Source organism: Penaeus chinensis, chromosome 3 (genome assembly GCF_019202785.1).
Source record: "Penaeus chinensis breed Huanghai No. 1 chromosome 3, ASM1920278v2, whole genome shotgun sequence".
Taxonomy (NCBI): domain Eukaryota; kingdom Metazoa; phylum Arthropoda; class Malacostraca; order Decapoda; family Penaeidae; genus Penaeus; species Penaeus chinensis.
This window is the reverse complement of record NC_061821.1, coordinates 26,116,557-26,139,056: the sequence shown is the minus strand read 5'-3', so window position 1 is coordinate 26,139,056 and position 22,500 is coordinate 26,116,557. Positions and strand designations below refer to the sequence as shown.

Genomic DNA, 22,500 nt, shown 5'->3' with positions numbered 1-22,500 from the left:
TAAAACTAATAACACAAGAAAACTACATCTAAAAAGAAGTAAATGAAAATATCCAGCAAATTTATAATGTCAATACTATCAACTCCAAATGTTCATTATTATTATTATGACTATACAAGCAATTCATTTATAGACAGAATATATATTTCTATATAAAATTTAGGAAACTGGTTTGAAAATACATAATATACACTCACATAAACATACAAACACAAACACTCAGAAAGCCTGCTTGCCACAGTCGACAATCAGGAATTGTACCTATAAAAATATGCCCTCACACTTAGAATCTTGCACAACCAGACATTACTCACTGGTTTCTATCATGTCTATCACCATAGAAAATTTAAAAATTTTTGCTGCTTCTGTACAACCTTCTGCTAGACTTCGGCTTTTGTTGATATCTTGAGTCGTCTTGAGATTCATGAGTATCTATATTTACTTTGTTATTAATTATTGGTGACACTGATAAATGAACTAGACTTAACATACTTGGGTTGGAAAGTCTAGAGCTTCTTGCCCTACTTTGGATTGGAGACAATTTTATACGGGGACTTTTGTGAATGGAATGTTTATTCTTTTGTTTGCGTATAAAGGTCTTCATGGTGGGTGATCCTGGGACATTCTGAACTGTCCATTCCTCATTAACAACTGTATTCCTTTGGCTCTTCAATTCGGGGTCTGGTGACAAGTCAAAAGGAAGGTCATCGAGGTCTGAACTGTTACAGTGCCCAATGCTTGAAGTAGTGCTAATTGAATCATCTCCATTGTTTTGTTGTTCCATCATTTCTCTCTCTAATTTGTGTCCTAATGCTTCATCACTCTTCCTCTTTGAATTTTTCATGGGGCTTCCTCCTCTCTCTGGGGATAAAGTGATCAATTTCTGAAAGAATTCTGGAGACACACTCAAGTCTTTTGACATATGTCTTGTAAATCGCAGAGGTGTTATTATAGATTTTTCCTTCTGGCCTTTCTTCTTTTTTGATACAGGAGTATCACATGCACTAGATGAATCTAAAGAATTGTCAGCATCTTTCTTGTCATTATTTGTGGCAGAATTAACTTGCACATCACTACTGGAATTGAGATCTGAACTTCCAACTGATGCATTTGCTTCAGAAACTTGGTAGTGATCTCCACTTTTGGTAAGTTTTAATTTCATGCCTCTTCTCTTTCTCTTTGCTGTCCTGCCCCGAGGTTTTTCTTCATTTCTTCCGGCTTCTGTTTGACAAGTTGTACTTTTTGGAGCATCACTGTCTACATCTAGCTTAGAATTCTTGCTCTTGTTAGCTCTTGGTTTGACTCTCTTCCAGTCATTTGGTGTCTCTGGTCTTTTCCGTACTGAAGTTTCTGTAGCAAGTCTTGTTACATTTTCAGCTTCTGCAGCTTGTTTGTGTATGGGAGAGAGATAAATATCAATTTTCTGTTGCTTGCACCTATCTGGAGTGCTTACTTTAGATAATGGAGAATCCTGTAGATCAAATTTACTAGATTCTACCCCTGCCTTCTTAACATCATTTTCAACTGATACAGTATTACTTTTATTGTTATGGGGTAGATTTTCAACATTTTTCAAAGGCATCAATTCCAAGTCAGCTTTCAAAGGAGATATGAAATCTTCGTCGTCTTCAAATATCCTCCTCCTCTTTGAAGACAGTGCATCAACCTTCTTCTCAACAATACCAACAGGTGACGTTGCATCAGTTTCAAAGATATAATCCTCATCCTCACTACTGTACTCTTTGAATGAGGGAATTCTTCTGACACAACTTCTCTTACTTGTTCTTTCTTCAGTTTTTCTTTTTGGTACCTCTGCCGGTTTCCTTAAACTCGCCCTTCTATCATTCAGCTTTCTCCTTTTGAAGTCCTGTCTATTACTGCTACTCAGTCTCCTTTTAATATTCTCTTGATTGACGGTCTCCTCAACCTCATCATCACTTTCAAATATCTTCCTCTTGGTAGTTTTCTTGCCTTTTTTGTCTGAGTCTCTACTTTCTGGCTGATTAATTAAGGAATTATCACATGAGGGTAAATTTCCAGGTGATTTACTTACAGGTTTTGGCTTCTCATCTATCACATCATCCACATGGTTAACATTTATCACATCTGCCTCCAGTAACACTGTTTTTTCTCCTTCTTCCAGTTCTGGCTTCTCACTCTCACTAGCTAATTTTTCTGCTGCTTCTTTTGTGTTAAGTACTTCAACTGGCACTTCAGAATCTTCCTTGTCATCTTCAATACAAACACTAAATGAGTCCCCAGCCTTGCTAGATGACGACTCTTCACTACTGTGCAATAATGATTTATTCCCAGATCTTCTTGTTTCTCTTCTACATATTCTTTCAGGTTCAATTACAGATTTGATTTCCTCTTCCTGTCCACCACTATCACTGCTGACTGTTTTCTGTAAAACATTCTCTGGCAAATGTTTTAACTGTTCCACCTGCCTTTCTGTTTTCTCCTCTTCATATTTTTCTAAGTTATTTTGGCAATTTTCTTCTTCCAATGATTCTGTTTCTTCAGATTTATCCACTGATGACTTACTCACCTCTGAAGGTTCTGAATGCACAAGTGATCTTCTAGTTCCTCTCTTGAGAGTCATATTGCATTCATGATTGGATCCTTGCTCCACTTTTTCCAACACCACACCCCCGTCTTTCTTTGTTTCAATACATGTTGATTCTTCTGACATTGCTACTGCCTGAAGTATTTCCATCTCTTTCTCATTTATCAATGATCTAACTAACTTCTTGCCTTTTCTTTCACTTTCCATATCTTTTGCATCTTTTTCTGGAGATTTATTTGTCAATGTTCTTTGTACTTCAAGAGTTTCTGTAACATGGGATTTTTCTGATTCACTTAAACTGTTTTCATTTGAGTCAATAGATAAAGCTGCACTTCCTTTGTCTGCATCGAAAGTAATCTCACTTTCAACACTCTTCTTTACCTGATCATCTTCTTTTAATCTTTCCTCTTCCACAGTCTCATCCATGGCAACATCTGGCTGGGATTCTGTACTGTTTTCAAGGCTTTTAAACCGTTGGTTCATTCTCTCTATATACCTCTTCATTTTTGGGTCCAAAGTAATTTCAGGACTAGCAAGGAGATCCTCACTACATGGTTTACAGTCAATATTCTTTTCAGGGGTTACTTGTTCATTCAAGAAAGCATTTAAATCAAGCAAAGGAGTTTTTGTTTCTCCTAAAGATGGGACTAAGTCTTCCTGCAAACTATGGCTTATAACAGGAGACTGATTACTTGCTTGTTTGGTAGGACTGGAGAGAGAACACAAGATACCATTGATATCTAGTTTGAAAAAGTCATCGTCTTCACTGATTTCTGCTGCTCCTATCTCAGAGCTTTCTTCTTGTTCTTTTCCAAACATAAGTGTATTCATTAATTCAACATCCTCTGGAGTAATACCCTTTAAAGTTTCAACACTTATGTCTGGTCCATGGTCTGTGTTTCCTGATAAATTCTCACTTTCACCCTCTATACATGCATCCTCTGCCAGTGGATATTTTTTCTCTGGAGTGTAAAGTAGGACTGAACTTGTACTGTGGCTTCTGCTGCCTTTTACTGGTGATAGAAGTTCGATTTCGCTTTCTCCATTACAGACAAATGTACTAACTTTCACAGGAGTACCTATATCTACTTTGGAAGGAGTTTCAGGAACTCTCTCACTGATGTCTTCTAAATTTAATTTGGATACTTTCAGGCCTGCTTTACTATGCATACCTCTTAATGGTGTTTTTGCTGGCGTCTGCTTTTCTTTCTTTCCAGTAGTAGCAAATATGTCAGGACTCTGAATGTTGGCTTTAACAGGTGTTTTTCCAGGAGTCTTGGAGGGAGTTTTCAGAATGCTTTTGGGAGTTGGAGGATTACTAGACAATATTCCCAACTTGTTTTTGGGAGTTTGTGGATTACTGGCCATTAAAACACGTTTACTTGGAGTAAGTGTCAAGCTGAATTGCACCCTTTTGCTTGGTGTCATAGTGGATAGGGATGTATCAAATAGTGTTTTATTCTGGCTACCTTGTTTGGGTGTGCCAGGAACTGTTCCATCAACAGAGAAAATTTTCTTACTGAAAGGACTATCATTTACTTTCTTTGGGGTACAGAATAATGGCTCCTCTTTGCCTGACTCAGTACGAAGGCTCCTCCTGGGAGATTTAGGGACTAAAATTGTCTTTGTGGGAGTACAGAGCGAGAGGGCCCTTTTTACAGCCTTTACAGGAGTTCGTTTCAAATTCCTCCTAGATGATGAATCTTCATAATCTCTAGTTAACTGCCGTGCATGGGTATTTTTAGCAGGAGAGTCAGAGAAGACTGATGATGACTGTGACGTACTATTGGACACATTATTACCTGAACTTACTGTTTCTGAACTTTCCTCAACTTCATTGCTTGTATCCAACCCATAGTCCAAAACACGTCTTTCTGGAGTTCCAGCATCATCACAATTCTTCTTGTTACTGGTGGAATCTTGATGTGAAAGATCCGATTGACTTGCTGATAAGATTTCTGAGAACAAGAAACTAGCATCTCCCACACTTTGGAAAGCACTGGAATCTAAGCTCCGTCTTTCAGAATGGCTACGGATGTGGTCTGCAAGCAACTGTGTCTTACCACGTTCCCAGTTTCGGGACCGCGCACCAGAGTAGAAAGAGTTTCTGCGAGTAATTGTCAAACTTGCTTGCAGCCTTCGGGGGGTTGTTTTGCTGACTCCTGTGGAATGAGAAGGTTAGAGGAATTATTTTTCTGATTATATGTCATCATATAACACACACACACACACACACACACACACACATATATATATATATATATATATATATATATATATATATATATATATATATATATATATATGAGTGAGGAATAGGGAGGGAGGTGGAAAGGCGAGAGGAGGAAGCAAGAGACGAGATGAGATGGGAGGATAGGGAGGGAAGGGACAGGAAAAGATGGGATGAAGCTGGAGAGGGAGGAGGAAAGAAAAAGGAAGGGTAAAAATGGAAAGACAGGATGTGGAAAAGTAGTGGGAAACTACAAAAATGCTGACACATACTTTTAATATCTGGACTCTCAGTGACCAATGTAGTGCCTGTGCTTTTCCGAATCCTTCTTTTGTTAAACATAGTCTGTCCAACTTTATCTCCTGGTGTTTCAGGAACAATTACACCTCCTGTGAAGATATAAAAAAATTAGCTTTACAGTTCTGTAAGACACTGAAATTAATACAACAAAGGTTACTTTTAATGTTACCTTACTTCAAAATGTCAAAGCTCACACGAAAAGATATAAAGAGTACTATTCATATCTAGCTTTATAAACTGTTGCATATAAATAAGAAAAAGTTAATAGGTAAATTATTTAATCTGAAATCCTTATTTTTAATTTCAAAACCTGAATATAAACCATTTTCAGTTAGCAGTGTCTACAATTACTGTAGCCTGGTTGTATTATTAAAAGTAATACCCCCCAAAATTAAAAAGTAATAATAATAATAATTAATCAATTAATAAAATTAAAAAAAAAAGTAAACTGAAATAAAATAAAAACTATATGGATTGATAAGTGCTTACAATGAAATGGTGCAAAATATAAGATAACAAAGTTAGGTTCACTTCTTTCTCTTTATGGGGATGCTAAATGAAATCAATATATTACTGTCCCCAGCAGGACTCTTACACAAATACCTTTCTTTGATTTTGGAGTCTTCATGCCCTTTTCTGCAGTGCGCATCCCCTTGACAGGAGTTTTATGAGACCCTTTCGATTGTTTCATTAATATTCTGCTTTTCCTTGGGGTGATAGCAGTGGACTTTCTGTGCTTCTTCCGAGGGCTGCGTCTCAGTTCTGCCACGGGTACTGATCCAACGGTCATTGATCTCTGCAACTTGGGCTTTGGAGCTGCGCCATCACTCAGGTCAAAGAGGTTGCGGCACACTTTTTTAATGTCGTTGTCAGTTGACTCAGAAGCTGTTCAAAAGAAATTTTTTACTTAGAATGATTTATGCACTCTGTCATGTATCTACATATATAACTAAGTATAACTATTTTTAAAAATTCCCAGTTAACTATCAATAATATATGTACAATATGATAATGATATTTAGACTCTTCTCTGCTAGTGCTGCCATGACAACACTAATCATATCTTTTGATCTTCATGGCTGCCTGTCTTCTTGAAATTTAACAGAAAACAAGTTTGTCTATGGCTACTGCCCTGAGCCATTATAACAGTTTTCCCGGCTTTTGTGGTATGAGGACATCCCATAAATTTTGACAAGTGCTGAACATAGCATGACTTCATGTTATCGAAAGTCATGCTGTATTCATAAACCCATATTTAACTTATAATATGGTTACAGAATACTTACCACACAGTAAGGTATTATGATATAATCTATATTTCTCTAGCACTGTAAATCATCATGACATTCACTGAAACTTTGCACTGCTGTATGGATATGTATATGGAGATACAAAATATTACTATATCAATTTGATCTTGCAGGTCCTGAAGCTTGTGTTCCAATGAACATTTTGCCATGTGAATAAAGATGACTATCTACTTCCCTACCTATATACTTAACCTAATTGGCATATATAGCAAGAATACATGCCATGCCCAAGATATTGTATTTACACATAGATGGCTCTAAAAGTGCTTAGTCACCAAGGAGTCAGTTATTGATCTTACCTATCTCACCTGTTTACCCTTTTCCTCAACTTTTGGAAAGGGTCTTTGGCATTATTTCATTGTCTTTAAGGTATCAAGATTTTAATAACAATTTAATAATCATAACATCAATAACAATAATAACAGTAATGATGTCAATTTAAAAGGAAAAACACATTTTCCCACCAATTCAAGCAATGGGAAAATCAGGATTGGTCACTAGGGTTACTAATGGACTCCTTGCCAGCTGAGCACATGTAGAGCCAACTGTATGTAACAACATTTACAAAGGGGAAACAACATAAATCCGGGGCAGTTGGGTAAAGCCTTGTCTCATTTGCCTCAGCACCTTTGAGATTCAGGTACCACAGTCTGGTTTCTCTGTTTTTCCAAGCCATGTGCATCCTTCAGCAGCAAGCCAGTAAGGTCTAGGAACTAACATCATTTACGCCTTACAGCACCCCATCCAATAATGTGAAAAGAAGTGGGAAGGATACTGGAAATCCTTATTCTGTATTATCACATTTTCTTCCTTCTGTCTTTCATTCCTTTCCTGACCTATTCCACTGATGTTTATGCTTATTAACCTTTACTAACCTTTATTCGCAACAGGAGCTGAAGGAGCTGCTGCTTGTTTAGTTTGCTCACTATTGGTTCTTCTCAGTGCCCTAGTTACCACTGGTATAACAATGGTTCTTTTGCTTGTCTCTTTTAGGCTTGGATGACGTGAAGACATTCTCCGCCCTTCTCGTGATTTGCCCGAGCCTGGGTTCTCAACTGAGCCACAGGTACTGTCATAACTAACCACAGAACTTGCCTGTGTAAAAGTATATTACTGTAATTTCTGCTTATATATATATATATATATATATATATATATATATATATATATATCATAATGAAAAATGATAGTTATACAGATAAACTTTTCATGATTAATTTTGTAAGATGATTTTGTAAAATTAAATATGAAGGAATAGCAAAAACTAAACAAAAAAGTCAAAACACCATCAAAAAACTAACATGGGACTTCACAGAATTGGGCCTCGTGTCAGCCACAGAACTCAAGTCTCCTGTGAGAATCTTCAGAGGCCCTGGGAGAGGTTGATTTAGTTCTTCATAGATTTCTACCAGCACCTCCCCAAGAGTTCCAACATAACTGTAAAAGCAAGAGAAGTGTTATTATATAATAAGCTTAGACAAAATAACAAACAGGGAACCTAATACCAATTTATCTACGACTCTTGATATCCAAGCACCACACTAAGATAACCCAAATAAGAAAGCCTCCTCTGTGCAGAAAGTAAATAACTGCCATTGCCTTTGTTTATGCTAGAATCAGAACAAGCTTAAACAAGCTCTTAATAAAAAAAAAAAAAAAAAAAAAAAAAAAAAAAAAAAAAAAAAAATCAACAATATATCATAGCATCAGTAACAAGAATATCAATCATTTTTCTTTATAGTTTGTTAATAAAGAAGTCGTGTCAACAAACATTTTGAAAGTAAATATACAAAAAAGTAATAAAAGAGTAAAACCTTCCATGTCAACAGTCAATAGAACATTAAACAAATCCACAGGGAAAAAGTTAGTCAAGATGAGACATGACAACAGAGAGGAGGAGGAGGAGGAGAAGAGAAAAGAAAAGAAGGGAAAACTTTCATATATTCCAATTCCTGAGCCAAATTAACACAACTTATTTTATTACAATTTATGAGACTTGATTTTAAATATTATTCCATGCATAAACTGCTGTTTGTCTATGCCTTCTTAGAATAGAACTGTGGTCTTGATGTTTTCTCCACCTTCAAAGATTACTTAGACAATTCCACTTCCTAGAACTTAAGCTAATTTCAAGATGATGTTAGTCACTATTAACTTCCATTACAGTTTCCAATAACCATTAATAATCAGAATATATTAAAAATCCCAAAACCTGAAATAATTTTGATTGACACCTTGCACTTGACAATATAAAGCACTCTCCTAATGTAAGTAACACAGTGAGATTTGTGTCCAAATATCTCAATCATTATGAAATACTAATATTGGTTCTTCTGAAAGGCTTGTTAAAGTAGAGAAAAAAATGAAGAGGAAAATAGGCTCTGTTCCATTTTTCTTGGTGCAAAGACCAGAGTCAGAATGTTGAGAATAGTGTAAAAGGTATCACACAATTTAAACAACAATGTTTTTATAATGAAATTAGTTGTTATTATGAAGCTAAGATGTGTAAACGTATTTCCACATGTCAAATTAGTAAGGTACTAATTATTATTGAGAAGGGTATTCTTCATTATACTATAATTTTATTTTATTTATTTATTTATTTATTTTATTTTTTATCTTATTTATTTACTTACCTTTTTTTAAGTATTTGCTCTATGAAAAAATTGTAAACAGTAAATTTACAAACCACATAAAAATACAGGAATGATGAAAATACTTGTATTAAGATACCAGCTTTTGCCAATACATACTTTTCTAAGATTGTCTCCTGCAAGAAGGTGGCCATAGTAGTTGGGTTATGGCGAAGAGATATGGCCCTCAGCATCTTCATCGCCTCTTCCACGTGATGCTCTCTGATGCTGCTCCCCCTGCTTTCCTCCTCCTCATCCTCCATTTGGCCACTAGACGAGTAACCTAGCAAAAGTTTAAATCCTTTAGAGGGATGATTTCCCAACATAAAATATTCACTTGAATATGCATGTATCTATTCACAATCTCAGTATATGATATATTCATGGTATCTTACCCAAGACCCATAATAGCTCCAGGTGCAACAAAGTTTGGAGTTTATAATGGTGCAGATGAGACTCTGGAGGATGCTCATTATTGATATCAACCGTGGTTTGCATAACACCACTACCTAACAATTTTCTCAATCCACCCTGGAATAAACAAGTAAACATCTGTAAAGCATTCATTTATAAAGTTAATCAACAATTCGCATGTCGATACTACTTTCATGAAAATGGGAGCTTCAGCACTCATTCTTTTCCTGCTTAGTATGGTAACACAGTAGATAAGATTGGAGAAAAGAAGTCTAACCTCCATGTCTCTCCCACAGCTGTTCTTGACGTGCATGAGGGCAAGGTTAATTACAGTCTGTGCTGATGTAAAGAGGTCTGTCTCAATGCCATCACCATTGCACAGATTCTTCAGAGTTTGGATCAGCTTTTCTGTGTCCTAGAAGAGAGAGAGAAAAAAATAAATAAAAAATAATGAAAGGAATTATTTAGCATCCACAAAAATAAAACAGGAAGATTTAACTGGTTATTACTTGCCTTCTTTAGGAAACAATCTACATACATTTTTAGACATGTTAAATTTTCTATGACTTTCCCATATGTTTCCAAATGGAGTGAGAGACACCAAGAAAAATCATGAATAATAACAATAAAATTAATTAATTAATAAATAATAGTTTAAAAAAAATTCTGACCCATTTATATTGCTGTTTGCGTAATCAAGGCCATAAAGCAGTGTCACCAATTATCATTGAAAATATTCATTTTTTCTTATTTTTCATTGCATATCAGTCACTATTCATTTTGTAAATTTGACACTGTATGGATCCCATACTGTAGATATACTATAAGCACAAAAATTACTACACAAATAATTGCCTTGCTTTGAAGCCTTCAAGTGCTAGCATTTCATGTGGTGGTTGTGAATGACAGTTGAATATATCAATTCATACAATGCTTTGAAACCATGATATGGGCAGATATACAGTTGGAAACAAGTGTGTAGTAACTGTAAAATCAAACACTTCCTTCAATATAATATTTACGTCCTATTCATCCATATCACTGACAAAGATAAGGGTTTATCAAAATTACTTCAAGTATCAGTACTTAGAATGCCCTGGCTTACACAATTTTCAACAAAAGACAAAACATAACATTAGTGATAAATAATCACACAGTATAGGATATATTATGATGATCATCATACTACTACTGACAACAATATATTCAAAGATTGGGGTAAATAAGTGAGGTTAGGTGAGGCTAGTATCAGAAAATTCAAGGATCAAGTGGGTCCACTGAGAAGAAAAAGAAGGTGAACAGTGCACATATAAATGTTCTTCCAGCATCAACAGGTTATATGTTCTTGAATTTGTGCAGCAGCAGTTATTTTTTTATGATGTTGCATCTTTCAGAATGTTCAACATAGCAATATAAGCCTTTACATTTCTGAATGTTACCTTTGCACAATAAGGCAAACTTTTGCATCTTGATTATTATAATTAAAGACATAATTAATCCCTTTTTTTGTAGAACTGATTTTTTAAGCAAATATCTTTTTTAGGGAACAATTCAGAATCTTGTTAATGTAACGCATTCTGTATTCATCCACGCCTTGTGTTTCTATTGCAGCTGACCTTTTCTTTAAATTTAACCTTACAAGATCCTGTCAATCTTTTTTATTGTAACGTCAGGTTGCTTCACTTTTAAAAATGATTTAAGTAGTTTATCTGTATCAATTCAGTTTTCCAAAATAAATTCCACACATTCTATTTACCCAATGATTATGGATTTATGTGCTGTCTCCTGTAGCTTTTTGCAAATTTTTAAAAATACAGATGGCTCCACATGTGCTCAGCCAGCAAGGAGTCTATCAGTAGGCCCTAGTAACCGATCCTGACTTCCTGATCGAGGAAAAGCATAACACACACATATAATCTCACACACACACACACACACACACACACACACACACACACACACTTCTATTATTTTATTGTCTTTATAGTTATTAATATTTTAATAACATTATAAGAGAAACAGAGATACCTAACATGATCCTCTGCTCAGTAAGCTAATTTAATTTTAGGTAAATGTTCACAGTAGCTTAAACCATAAATAGAAACACAGCCATACCTGAATATCAGACACCTTATTCAAAACTTGTGACTCAAGGGCCTGAGACTTCCGAGCCTGTTCCGAGGCCTGTGCTGCCCTGCGCTCTGTTGCTTGGACACGTTCTTCTTCTTCTGCACGTTGTTCCTGGAAATAGCATTGTATGTTTAAAGTATTTTGAAATTCCCATAGGCAAAACTAATGTTTACCCTTTTCTTGTATACTGCAAGAAATACTGATAAATAGATAACAACAAAAATAATAATGGTAGTAAATACCCAAGCATGGGGTTATGGGAGTGTTGGAGGTTTGAGAATGGGATTACTATTGTATAAACCCTAGGAACTACAGTTTTAAAACCCACCTTTACTTTCTGTTGAGCTGTTACAATATGACTTTTCTTCACTAGCTGTTGAGCACGGCTCATGGTAGGCTTTTTAGAAGGTCCAGCTTCTCCCAATGGTTGCGTCACATCAACAAGGTCAACAGGGCCCAGCTCTCCAGCTGACAGAGGACAAGGAATCTGGGGGCGGTATCTTTTCTGCAAACGCTCTTGCATTGCTTTGCGTTCCATTCTGGTAGCTCGTCTGTAAACATTCAATTAACTATCAGCACATAATTGCAAAGTACAAAGTCAAAGAGAGAAGAGCAATGTAGCAGGCAGAGGATGGAGCTGGAAAAGCAGAGGAAGTAAGAGCAAGATTGAAAAATGGGCAAAACAAAGAAATAATTAATCAGATTTCCTGAACTATGATTTCCTTTATTTTACACACACACACACTATTCACCCAATGAGTGGAAACTTTGCAGTATCCTATTTACCTTGTAATCTTACTCTGTTATTCCTAGGGGGGCATAAAGTATATACAAAAAAAATGTGTTAAAACTTTTCTGTTCATAAAAAATATGTAATATTTTCAACATATAAAAGACAAGCATATTTAGACTAATAAATGGTAAAACACTCTTCTGTGTTGATACTATGGTAGAAAACCCCACAATGCATTAACAAGATTTATTGAAAATAAGACTATAGTTACAAAATCTACCTGGATTCCATCTTCAGGTCTGAAGATAGAATGCAGGTGGATTTTGAAACTGTAGTCTCATTTTCAATAAATCTAGAGTGTGCATTGTGGGTTTTTCTACCATTTAGACTTATAAGATCCAAACTAGAGCTATGATATTTAATCCTCATAACACTTGTAATTAATATTCCACTGCTATCAAATAAATTTACTATTTGCTTACTTTTTCCTGATTTGTTTCACTGCATCACTGCTTCCCTTTAAGGGCCTATACCATCTTTCTGTTTGGTGTGCAGAAAACCTCTTAGTGGTTACTACAGTCTCTCCATTCATGTGTGGAGAGGCATTCTGTAAAAAAAAATGTGTGATAATTACGGAAAATTATATAATAATTTGAAAAGAAATGTAAATACTTGCATCTGATGTATTACGTCTCTTACACTCTTTTACGAGCTGAATGAGCAAATTATATTACTAGAAAGAAGTGAAATAGTGCCTAATCAGAACTGACAAAAATGTAATAATAGAATTCTTTTCAAATGATTCTCTGCACATATAATGATTACAATGCTTAATTAAAGATGCACATACAAAACTACCACTAATATCAGTCTTAAGGGTGCAGAAAGCAGGTCACACACCCTATGAAAATAAGCACTCTGATTTTCTGTCAGGAACAGAACAGAGCAGAACAGAAAAAATATAAATAAATAAATAAATAAATAATTATAATAATAAACTTCCTAGATTCCAATTTGTCAGCTACAACCAATGGTCCTAAATACAATCTTTTCACCTGTAATCAGTCTTACCTTCAGACATTTCTCAACCGTCTGAGCAACAAAATTAAGTAAGCCAGGATCAGTAATCCGGGTTTCCTGAGAAGCTGCTTGGCTATGTAGTGGGGGTGTCGCCAGACCTGATGCAGATATAACAGCAAGACAGCCAACTCCCCCTGCCCATGGACACAGTACAGCAACTCCTCCACAGTTTAGTTTGAGCAGCTGAAAATATATAAAATGTTATTCATAGCCATTATATATTAATTCACATTTTCTTCTGAAATATATCTATATATCAACTAATTAGCAAATCTTTACAGAAGATTGTGGTTTCAAATATATAACCTATAAAGGCCTGGTAATAATGATTACTCATGCCATATATATAGAATGTTCACAATACAAAAATATTACTAAATCAAAAACACTAATATCAATAACGCAACAAAAATAATCACTAAAAATGGTAAAGAAAAAACAACTTGTAACCACCATAACAGTTATTCAATAGCTTTCTTACCACTGACAGCTGATATTTTGCAAGCACACTGATCAAGGTAGTGAACACAGTGTTTGGGGCATGGCAGACATACAGGTGGCCAGTTCCCCCTGCTACAGCCAATACACTCACTGCACTTGTTCGCACTACACCAACCACTACTGCATTTCCCCATTCTTGCGAGGAACTGAAAGAAGAAAAAACATGTAGGTATGCAAAAAATACACATAATGCAAATATGCACTTGTCCACTATTTAACACCTAAACAGCACTATAGCTTATAATCTAACACAAAAGGTGGTCATTTCAAACTATTCCAGGAAAGAAAAAAAGAAAAGCACACAACTGTACCAATGGGTTCATTTCTATTTCTATTATCACTGATAATAATAGGATTGTATGACTGAAATCACTCTTTTAAATCAGGATTTAAATTACTGATCCAAATCAAGATTTCAATCAAGACTTAATTAAGTTATTCTTTAATAAATGACTGAATTCAAGAGTTGACTTTATCCAGAAAATGATATGGGAAAAATATAGAATAATAATAATAATAATAATAATAATAATAATAACAAAAATAATAATAATAATAAAAGAATATAACTTTTTTTTTTTTTTGTACATTAATACATCTCTTACATATATTTCTTCAACAAAAAAAAATAAAATCCATAAATCATCCTTTTGCAAAAATGAGTAGATAAAAACAAATAAACCAATTACAATAAATGTCAGCAGTCCATTCACCTCCCTTGTAAATGACAAGTATATCTTACATTTAAATCAAAAGCAAATGAAAATTGTACTGGACACCAGAATTTCCTTTGAAAAAAGACATTGTTTTTCAAAATTAAATGTAAAATCCTTACATTAAATCATGATCAACAGTTTGCACAGAGTACATGTTCAAAGTTTTGAACAAAAACACAAATTTTGCTGCACTTTCCATTCTACGGTAGTTCTTTAATTATTAATATGTAAACCTGTAAATTTAAAAAGCCTTTCAATATGATTACAAATCAGCTGCAGATATTAGTTCTTCACTGCTGCAATTACCTCATTTCAATAGGACTTTTACTATTCAGCAGCCAGTAATACTCATGGTCATTGAACCTATGAACTTTAACTGAAATATTCCCAATTTTTTTTTTTTTTTACCAGATAGACCTACTCTAAGTTTGGTGGCCAGTGACATCCTTCTTGCCATACAATTATACTGGTACTTAGTAGTTAAAATGTCAAAGTGCTACAAACTGGCACAATCAGGATACCATAAACATAATATAGTCATGTTGGAGAGATTAATTGTGAATGACTGTCTAGTGGGATTATGATAAGCTCAGAGAGAGATGCAATGGCCAATGGCTACTTGGCTGGTTCATTCTGCCTGGTACAAATTGATAGATCTGGAGATGCAGCTAAATTGCTTGACTTTGCTGATAACCCTAAAATCTATTTCAAGCCAGAAAACATTTTTTGTTCTATTAAATAATGAACTGCTTTTTTCCTGGTTATAACAAATGATATAGCAGATGATTAAGTAAAAAGTGCATGGTACAAGGAATCTATACATAACGAATTTTTAATTCCATTAAATGAAAGAAATCAGCACCTTCCATGAAACCAACAGATTCAAGGTTTTAAAAATACATATCATGCTAAAAACAATATTCATCCCACTGGCATTTGATACATGAACCATCCACTGTAGTCTTGTTCTGTGATTTTTGTTTGCAAAAAGATGGGTACACAGAAGTGCTCAGACACCAAGGAGTAAATAAGAAGGCTCTATGTGACCTCACCTGATTTCCCCATTCCTTGATTTTTTCTCTAATGCTATCAATATCAATACTGTTATTATCATCCTTAAAATTTTGATTATCATAGTTATTAACAATACTATCAGCAATATAAAATAAAAGTTAATCTTGCCAAAAAATAGGTGGGACCAATAATTAACATTTATGGAAATATCTGAGTAAACACAATTAATCTACTAAAACCACACAGTAGACACCGCATGTAGGCCATCCTGGTATCAGTGGGTTAAGTTGCCATACATCATTAATCCGTTGCAGACAGGAAATATGATGTTCACTGTAGTATTGTTTTGTGAAATCTATATACACACAGATTGTTCCACAAGTGTTAAATCACCAGGGAGTCAGCTAATAGTCTATGTGACCTGACATGGTTTCCCCCAACCTTGAGTTTTCAAGATACATGTTTTTGTTCCAAATGCTAATGATACTAGTAATAATCATTATCATTATTAACATTATAAACAGTGTTATCAACAATACTAATAGGAATTTAGAAAATAAAACTTTTCTGAAATTCAAGGAAAAGGGTAAACAGGTGAGGCTGGTAGTAATAGTATTCAACTCCTTTGTGACTAAGCACTTTCATGTAAATATAATTAATAAACTAATCTCACTGTGGGCACAGTATGTACATATATGCCATACCCGGCTGATTAACCCATTGGTGCCAGGTATATACACTGTTCACAGTAGTTTGGTTTTGCTAATAATATTTACACATAAAAATCCTTACAACTGCTTACAACTTTCACAAAAAAATGTACTTTTCCTTAAAATGTTTACATATACTATTCAAATATAGGAATAAAATATCCTACAAATTCAAAATATTAAGTGTACAACAGTAAAAGAAGCATTGAAGGCCTGGCAATTTAAAGGTACACAGCTAATGTTAACTGAAACATGTCACATAAATGAAAAAAATATATATAAATGTCTCTCTCAAAGGCAAATGGTTTCTGCATATATTAATCTATTTTTCTACAATTATTCATGCATATCATTATCAAAGAAACTTTGTGAGAATATGCTTGGAATATTACTGCAAATGCAATTTTATTCCCCAATCTAAGATTAAAAGATGAGAATCGATAAATACCTTCCATGGACGGCCAGCACCTCCAACTGCACCTTCAGGTAGGATATCCCTTCTGCGTCCTCCCACACCAAGAAAGGACCCGGCTGAGGGCGACGAGGCCGGGCTCCTCGCGTTTTCTTCCACCATGTCACTTGTACCCCAACCCCTGCCACGCACACAGGAGGAGATGGGAATATCCCCCCTGCCTCTGGGATCCTCTCGTTGGCTGCAATCTGCAACGCACCCGACTGGACGATGTTGCTGAGGGGATGCAGGCTGCCATTAAGTTTGCTCAGGCCCGCATTTATAGTGCTTGTCACACGGGGATCAACAGCAGCCGTATTTGGGGCATCTGATACATTAATAAAGTTCAGGTGTATTTTCTTGTCTTCCTGAAACCCTTTGACCAGTGCAGGGTCAACAACGGTGCCCAGGAAGTCTTCGGCCGTCACCTGCGCCTCTCCGGCCTCCGAGTCACAGCCACAGAAGTGCCTCACGTCCTCCAGGCTGTGTGGCACCCGAGTGCACACAATCACACTGTTGTAAGGACCTACATTATCGGGAAGGAGTTTGCTCTGCCCACCCTTCGTCCTCCGCCTGTTCGTCTTCACGGGCGAGCTGATGTCCGGCCTGTCCCAGTTGTAGTCGAGGAGAACCTCCTGCAGAGCCTTCTTCAGGATGTAACAATGGGGCTTGCCAGGCTCTCCTGCCAGGGGCTGGTCGCTCGGCGCCTGCTTGCTGTCAAAGGCCTTGCAGAACCTGTCCGTGACGTCATTTTCAAACTCGTCGAAAGAGCTCCTATTGAAGTCCACAAAGCTCTTCCTGGTGGTGTCCGGCCTGAAGGAGAGGGAGTCATAATACTTACAGGCCCAGCGCACCTCCTCGCAGCCCTTCTCGGTTCGCGCGCCAAATTCCGTCAACACCTTGAGGCAACCCAGCTTCAACCGGGCCACATTTCGCTCTAATTCACTCTCGGTGCTCGATAGGTCCACGAAACTGTTCACATCGATGAGAAACACAGCCTGGACCGATGAAAACATGCCAGACAGCCGTATTTACTCACTTAAAACTACTTAAATATCCTCTGTCCACATCACATCAATCCATTTGTTGCTTTTAAACCGCGCACAGGCTCACCACACTCCTTGCACCGAGAGCGACCCCAACATTTTTCAGGAGCACGAAATGCTCTTACCGATGTTTGTCTTCTTTTTTATCTTACTAATTTCATATGCTGCAGATATATTTAGATAGTCACTATAATTATTTATATAACATATAAAGGAATTTTGGACGTAATGATTACATTACATAAATTGACAATCTTCTGGCTAATGCGCATATTCTAATATCCTTCTGGTCGTGTTCGGGACCTTTAGATTTTCTTATTTCGGTTTCAATTTCAGTTTAAATATATCTGCTGATATGTATTATCAACATGGTTCTGTAAACCATAATAAACTATTAAGTTGTTTTATTCCAGATATTTGATGCGATTGTGCACAAACTATCCTTTGTTTTACATCTTTGATCATAATAATTTAAAGGTTAAAAAAAACATACTGACGAAGCTTATCATCTTAATAATATTCAATATCAGTAATATATATGATTATGATAAACATTTCAATCACTGGTAAATAAAGGAGTATAAGAAGCCTTTAAAACGAGATTTACAAATGCCAAATGCTCTAGTATTGTCATAAAGAAACTGATGCTAAAAGCACCACGAGGTAAAATATACATTTAAACTTTATAAAATTGTATTTTAAAGAATTTGAAGTCTAAAAATACTCTAAATTTGAGATAATTTATCATTATTATAACTAATATTTGAAACCTGGCACAACTGCAACAGCTGATTTTGCTTCATACTCGCTTCTCATTCAATTAGTCAACATTTAAATATCGGACAAAATGGAAACTATGTGGATTGTATTATCTGCCACTTTCAACATAAAAATATTTATGAAATGGTTTGAGTCCAGAGTAATTTTACCTTCTTAATAATTAGATAAGAATTTAGTAGTTGGCATCCCAACAGTAAGCAGTCACATAAATACCCAATTCTGTATATAAAAGTTCTCAGTCCAATAGAAGACATGAAGGAGACCAGCCGATTTCCCAATGGGTTTCTTCTCCTTTACGCCTCACAGAAAGGGAACGCGAAAGCCATAGCAGAAGACTTGGCAGAGCAGTGTGAATCCAAAGGCCTGATCAACGAACTGAGATGTTGTAGTGAGATTGGCAAGACCTTCAGCCTGGAAGAAACTCGGTGTCTTGTGCTGGTCGGATCCACCACGGGTGAGACGAGTGGCTTTGGCAGGAGGAAAGACATGACACTCCTGTCGGGTTCTGTTACGTCATGAACTGTCACTTTGCTTTGCTCCCACATGCTATTCAGTCAGTGGTGGTATTCTTGTTAAGATTTACAATATCGCATTGACACAAATTGTGGTTACATAATTTTCTCTCTTTTTAACTGAGTGACACATTTTCATTAACAGTTGTGTCTTCCCACAAAACAGTGTTTAAAGTTGCTCTGTCCCGTTTTTAGTTTTTCAAAATCTATTCTGTAGTATTGTTCAATAGTTCTCATTAACAAATGAATTTAATCTAGTTAGTAGTTTTGAAAGAAATCACTGTTGAAGTGTACTCAGCAACTGACCCAAAGGTGAATCCATGCAAAAATAGGGATACCGTGTTGACATCTTCACACCAGGCATTTCTGCCTATACCTACGCTATCTCTGATGTGGAATGGACTGATATTTACTCATATTTGCCTAACATTGTGGGCAAAGTTTGTTTTAATGCATTCACGAGGGAATAACACTATCATGTCTTGCTAGACCATCCCACACACTGGGATCACATACACATCATGTGCAATCAAGCCAGCTCTTAGTTATGCGCGCTAAACAGTTGTGCGCTTGTTTGCGCTGGCTGTGGTCAGGAAAAACAGCACTGGGGGCTCCCATTGTCAGTGGGTTAAGGACAACTAAAAAGAGGCTGATGTGCGTCAGAACAAATTTAGAGTTTGTGCAAAAAATTCAAATGTTTCAGCAGTGGACAGGGAAGCAAAGGAGACCTACAGGCAGATAAAGAGAGTAAATGGATAATTAAGTGAATGAGGGAAATAGAAAATACATGGAGTAAAAAGAAAGAAACTATGAAGAATGATTAAGAGAAAGGGAAACACAAAAAAATAGTGAATGAGAAAAAGAGAGAGAAAAAAAGAAAGAATGGATGAAGGAATAAATGAAAATATGAAAGTGAATGATAGTAAGGTAGAGAGAGAATGCAAATTAATGAAGAAGAGAATAGAGACTGTTGCAGGATACTAAGGAGATGGGCTAGGGATGTGCACTAGAGCATCAAGGATTTTTACTCTTTTACTGAAACTCAGATTTGCTGCACGAGTATAAAATTTTAAGGGATGCCGTCATCAAAAACTTCTCATAATATTTATTGTAACTATTGATCAAATGAATTCTGTGATACCAAAGAGATAATTTTTTACAAAAAATTGAAGAACTATTTCTTGGCTCTAGCCATTACCTTTGAAATATAATTGGCAGAGAGTAACATCAGGAAATTTTTGTTGATACACCAGTATCAATAAATTAATAATATATATATATATATATATATATATATATATATATATATATATATATATATATATATATCAGTATTCCCGCCCACTCCCCCCCCCAAAAAAAAAGAAAGTGATATATATATAATATCTATATATATATATATATATATATATATATATATATATATATATATATATATATATATATATATATGTATAGCATTTATTTGTTATATTGTAAAATATGTGGTTGTATATATTAGCTTTGTTTATAAATTTATCCAAATGTGAGAGCCATTCCTTTATAATTTTGAATGGATTTTGAAGTAAGACTTTTTTCTTTTTTTTAAGCCCTTTTCGTTTTCTTTGTAAAAAAAAAAAATATCTAAGGATATTCTCAGGATTTCAAAATGAAGCTGAAAAAAAAATGACTTTAAAGAATACAGAGACTTTTTTTTGGGGGGGAGGGAGAAAATGTTTGCTAATAACAGCAAAAAAAAAACAATGTTTAAATTAAAAGATATTTGTGTTGCATATCTGGCAAGAAAAAAAATTACTTGCAAAGGCTTTTCCCAGAAGCTTTTCTATAGACTAGACAGTCCCTGTGATCTTACGGAAACATTTGTAAAGACTTGACATTTGACAGCTATCATCTTTAAAGTAAAAAGAAACATTATAGAAGTATAGGTTAAATCCATAAAATATCTTCATGTAACATACTATTGCATATCCTGCAATCATAAGTTACAATCCCATTTTGCTAGTGCTCTGCCATGACTCAAATGTCAAATGTCATTAAGTAACAGATGACTAGTTTGTTTGACAACAAAATAATTTTCTCAACATTTTCTTTATATTTCTGATATTTTCATTATGACTGTCAAACATTAGAAGATTTTTATATTGATATTGATGTTTGTTTTTACTGTGAATATAAGAATCAAGATAAAATAGAATCAGGCACCCTTTAGCATTCATTATGATTCTGTCATACCAGTATGAACTTGTTCTGTTAATAATCCTTGTCTAACTGATGATGATGTTACAGGTGACGGCGAACCTCCAGACACCGCTCGCAAGTTCTGGCGCCAGCTGCACAAGAAAGGTCAACCTAGCAACGTTTTAGGTCACCTGTCTTATACCATACTAGGACTAGGTGACACCAATTACACTAACTTTTGTAATTTTGGCAAAACCATTGATCAGAAGCTCCAGGATCTAGGTGGTAAAAGGTAAGACAAAGGGTTTAACAGATTTTATTCATGAATAGTTTATGGAAACATGAATGAGAAAATTATTTCTACATTGTTATAAGGCATTTATGGATATGGAAAATATAAGATGTGTGTAAATTTCTCACTTGTGCTGCAGTTCCTAAGTGCCACAGGCAAAGAATATATAAAGTTGACAATTAAATGTTTCTTTTTATGTTTTCTTGTCTTTTTCCACTAATATTATATTTACACTTGTAATTGTCTGCAATGTACCCCTCTTCCCTTAACACAATTTTCTTTTAACTTCTGCAGATTTTATCCATGTGGATGGGCTGATGATGGCACTGGCCTCGAAATTGTGGTAGAGCCGTGGATTGAGGGACTTTTTCCTGCACTACAAAAACACTTTGACAAGATGGCTGAGTTGGTAGATGCATGTAATCAAGTAGCATTTGTAGATAACTCTAGCACCATTGAGCAAGTGAATACTAACAAGAAAGGTGTCAATAAGGACCCTATTTGTGATGATCCTTCTCATTCACAAAATGTTCTGTCATTGAAAAACGAAGAGTCTTTAAAGGCTGAACATACTAATGAAGATAAAGAAATAAAAAGTACCTCACAGAACAGCAGTGATAATATTCTAAAGGGTGACATAGTAAGTGAAGATACTTACACAAGAATAGCCAAAAAATACAACTTAGATTTTTTGTCACGTGATGAATTGCAGTGCCTTCCAGTGAGATCTTGTACTTTACCTGTAGATGCAAAACTAACCTTACCAGTTCTCCCATCAGACTATTTGATGATAAAGTACTTGGAAAATAGTGAAAAGGAATCAGGTTCTGAACATGTACCAGCCTTACCCAGTGTTGCATCAGAATTAATTAAGACAAGTGTGACTTCTATTAGAAAATTAACA

At 35.4% G+C, this 22,500-nt stretch overlaps 2 protein-coding genes across 3 annotated transcripts in view; one reads left to right on the top strand and one right to left on the bottom strand.

Annotated features, from left to right (window-relative positions):
- The window catches only part of LOC125042998 (treslin-like), a 17,960-nt gene extending 75 nt beyond the window's left edge, over nucleotides 1-17,885 (bottom strand). Inside the window, exons 1-14 of the mRNA XM_047638923.1 lie at nucleotides 16,786-17,885; nucleotides 13,878-14,043; nucleotides 13,388-13,579; nucleotides 12,799-12,923; nucleotides 11,912-12,134; nucleotides 11,569-11,694; nucleotides 9,731-9,868; nucleotides 9,435-9,570; nucleotides 9,160-9,322; nucleotides 7,708-7,843; nucleotides 7,282-7,501; nucleotides 5,700-5,981; nucleotides 5,069-5,185; nucleotides 1-4,728 (exon numbers count right to left, since the gene is read on the bottom strand). The exon at nucleotides 1-4,728 is cut by the window's left edge and continues 75 nt beyond it. Coding sequence (XP_047494879.1) covers nucleotides 347-4,728; nucleotides 5,069-5,185; nucleotides 5,700-5,981; nucleotides 7,282-7,501; nucleotides 7,708-7,843; nucleotides 9,160-9,322; nucleotides 9,435-9,570; nucleotides 9,731-9,868; nucleotides 11,569-11,694; nucleotides 11,912-12,134; nucleotides 12,799-12,923; nucleotides 13,388-13,579; nucleotides 13,878-14,043; nucleotides 16,786-17,804 — 7,425 coding nt within the window. The 5' untranslated portion in view covers nucleotides 17,805-17,885 and the 3' untranslated portion in view covers nucleotides 1-346. The remainder of the gene's footprint in view (nucleotides 4,729-5,068; nucleotides 5,186-5,699; nucleotides 5,982-7,281; nucleotides 7,502-7,707; nucleotides 7,844-9,159; nucleotides 9,323-9,434; nucleotides 9,571-9,730; nucleotides 9,869-11,568; nucleotides 11,695-11,911; nucleotides 12,135-12,798; nucleotides 12,924-13,387; nucleotides 13,580-13,877; nucleotides 14,044-16,785) is intronic.
- A 976-nt stretch (nucleotides 17,886-18,861) lies between these two features.
- Nucleotides 18,862-22,500, top strand: part of LOC125040353 (methionine synthase reductase-like) — a 5,053-nt gene continuing 1,414 nt past the window's right edge. Inside the window, exons 1-4 of one of the 2 annotated variants that reach the window (XM_047634919.1) lie at nucleotides 18,862-19,068; nucleotides 21,413-21,596; nucleotides 21,891-22,133; nucleotides 22,191-22,500. The exon at nucleotides 22,191-22,500 is cut by the window's right edge and continues 1,414 nt beyond it. In XM_047634919.1, the coding sequence (XP_047490875.1) occupies nucleotides 18,867-19,068; nucleotides 21,413-21,596; nucleotides 21,891-22,133; nucleotides 22,191-22,500 (939 nt within the window). In that variant the 5' untranslated portion in view covers nucleotides 18,862-18,866. Of the gene's footprint in view, nucleotides 19,069-21,412; nucleotides 21,597-21,890 lie in introns of both variants that reach the window. The other variant, XM_047634911.1, reaches the window with a different exon arrangement.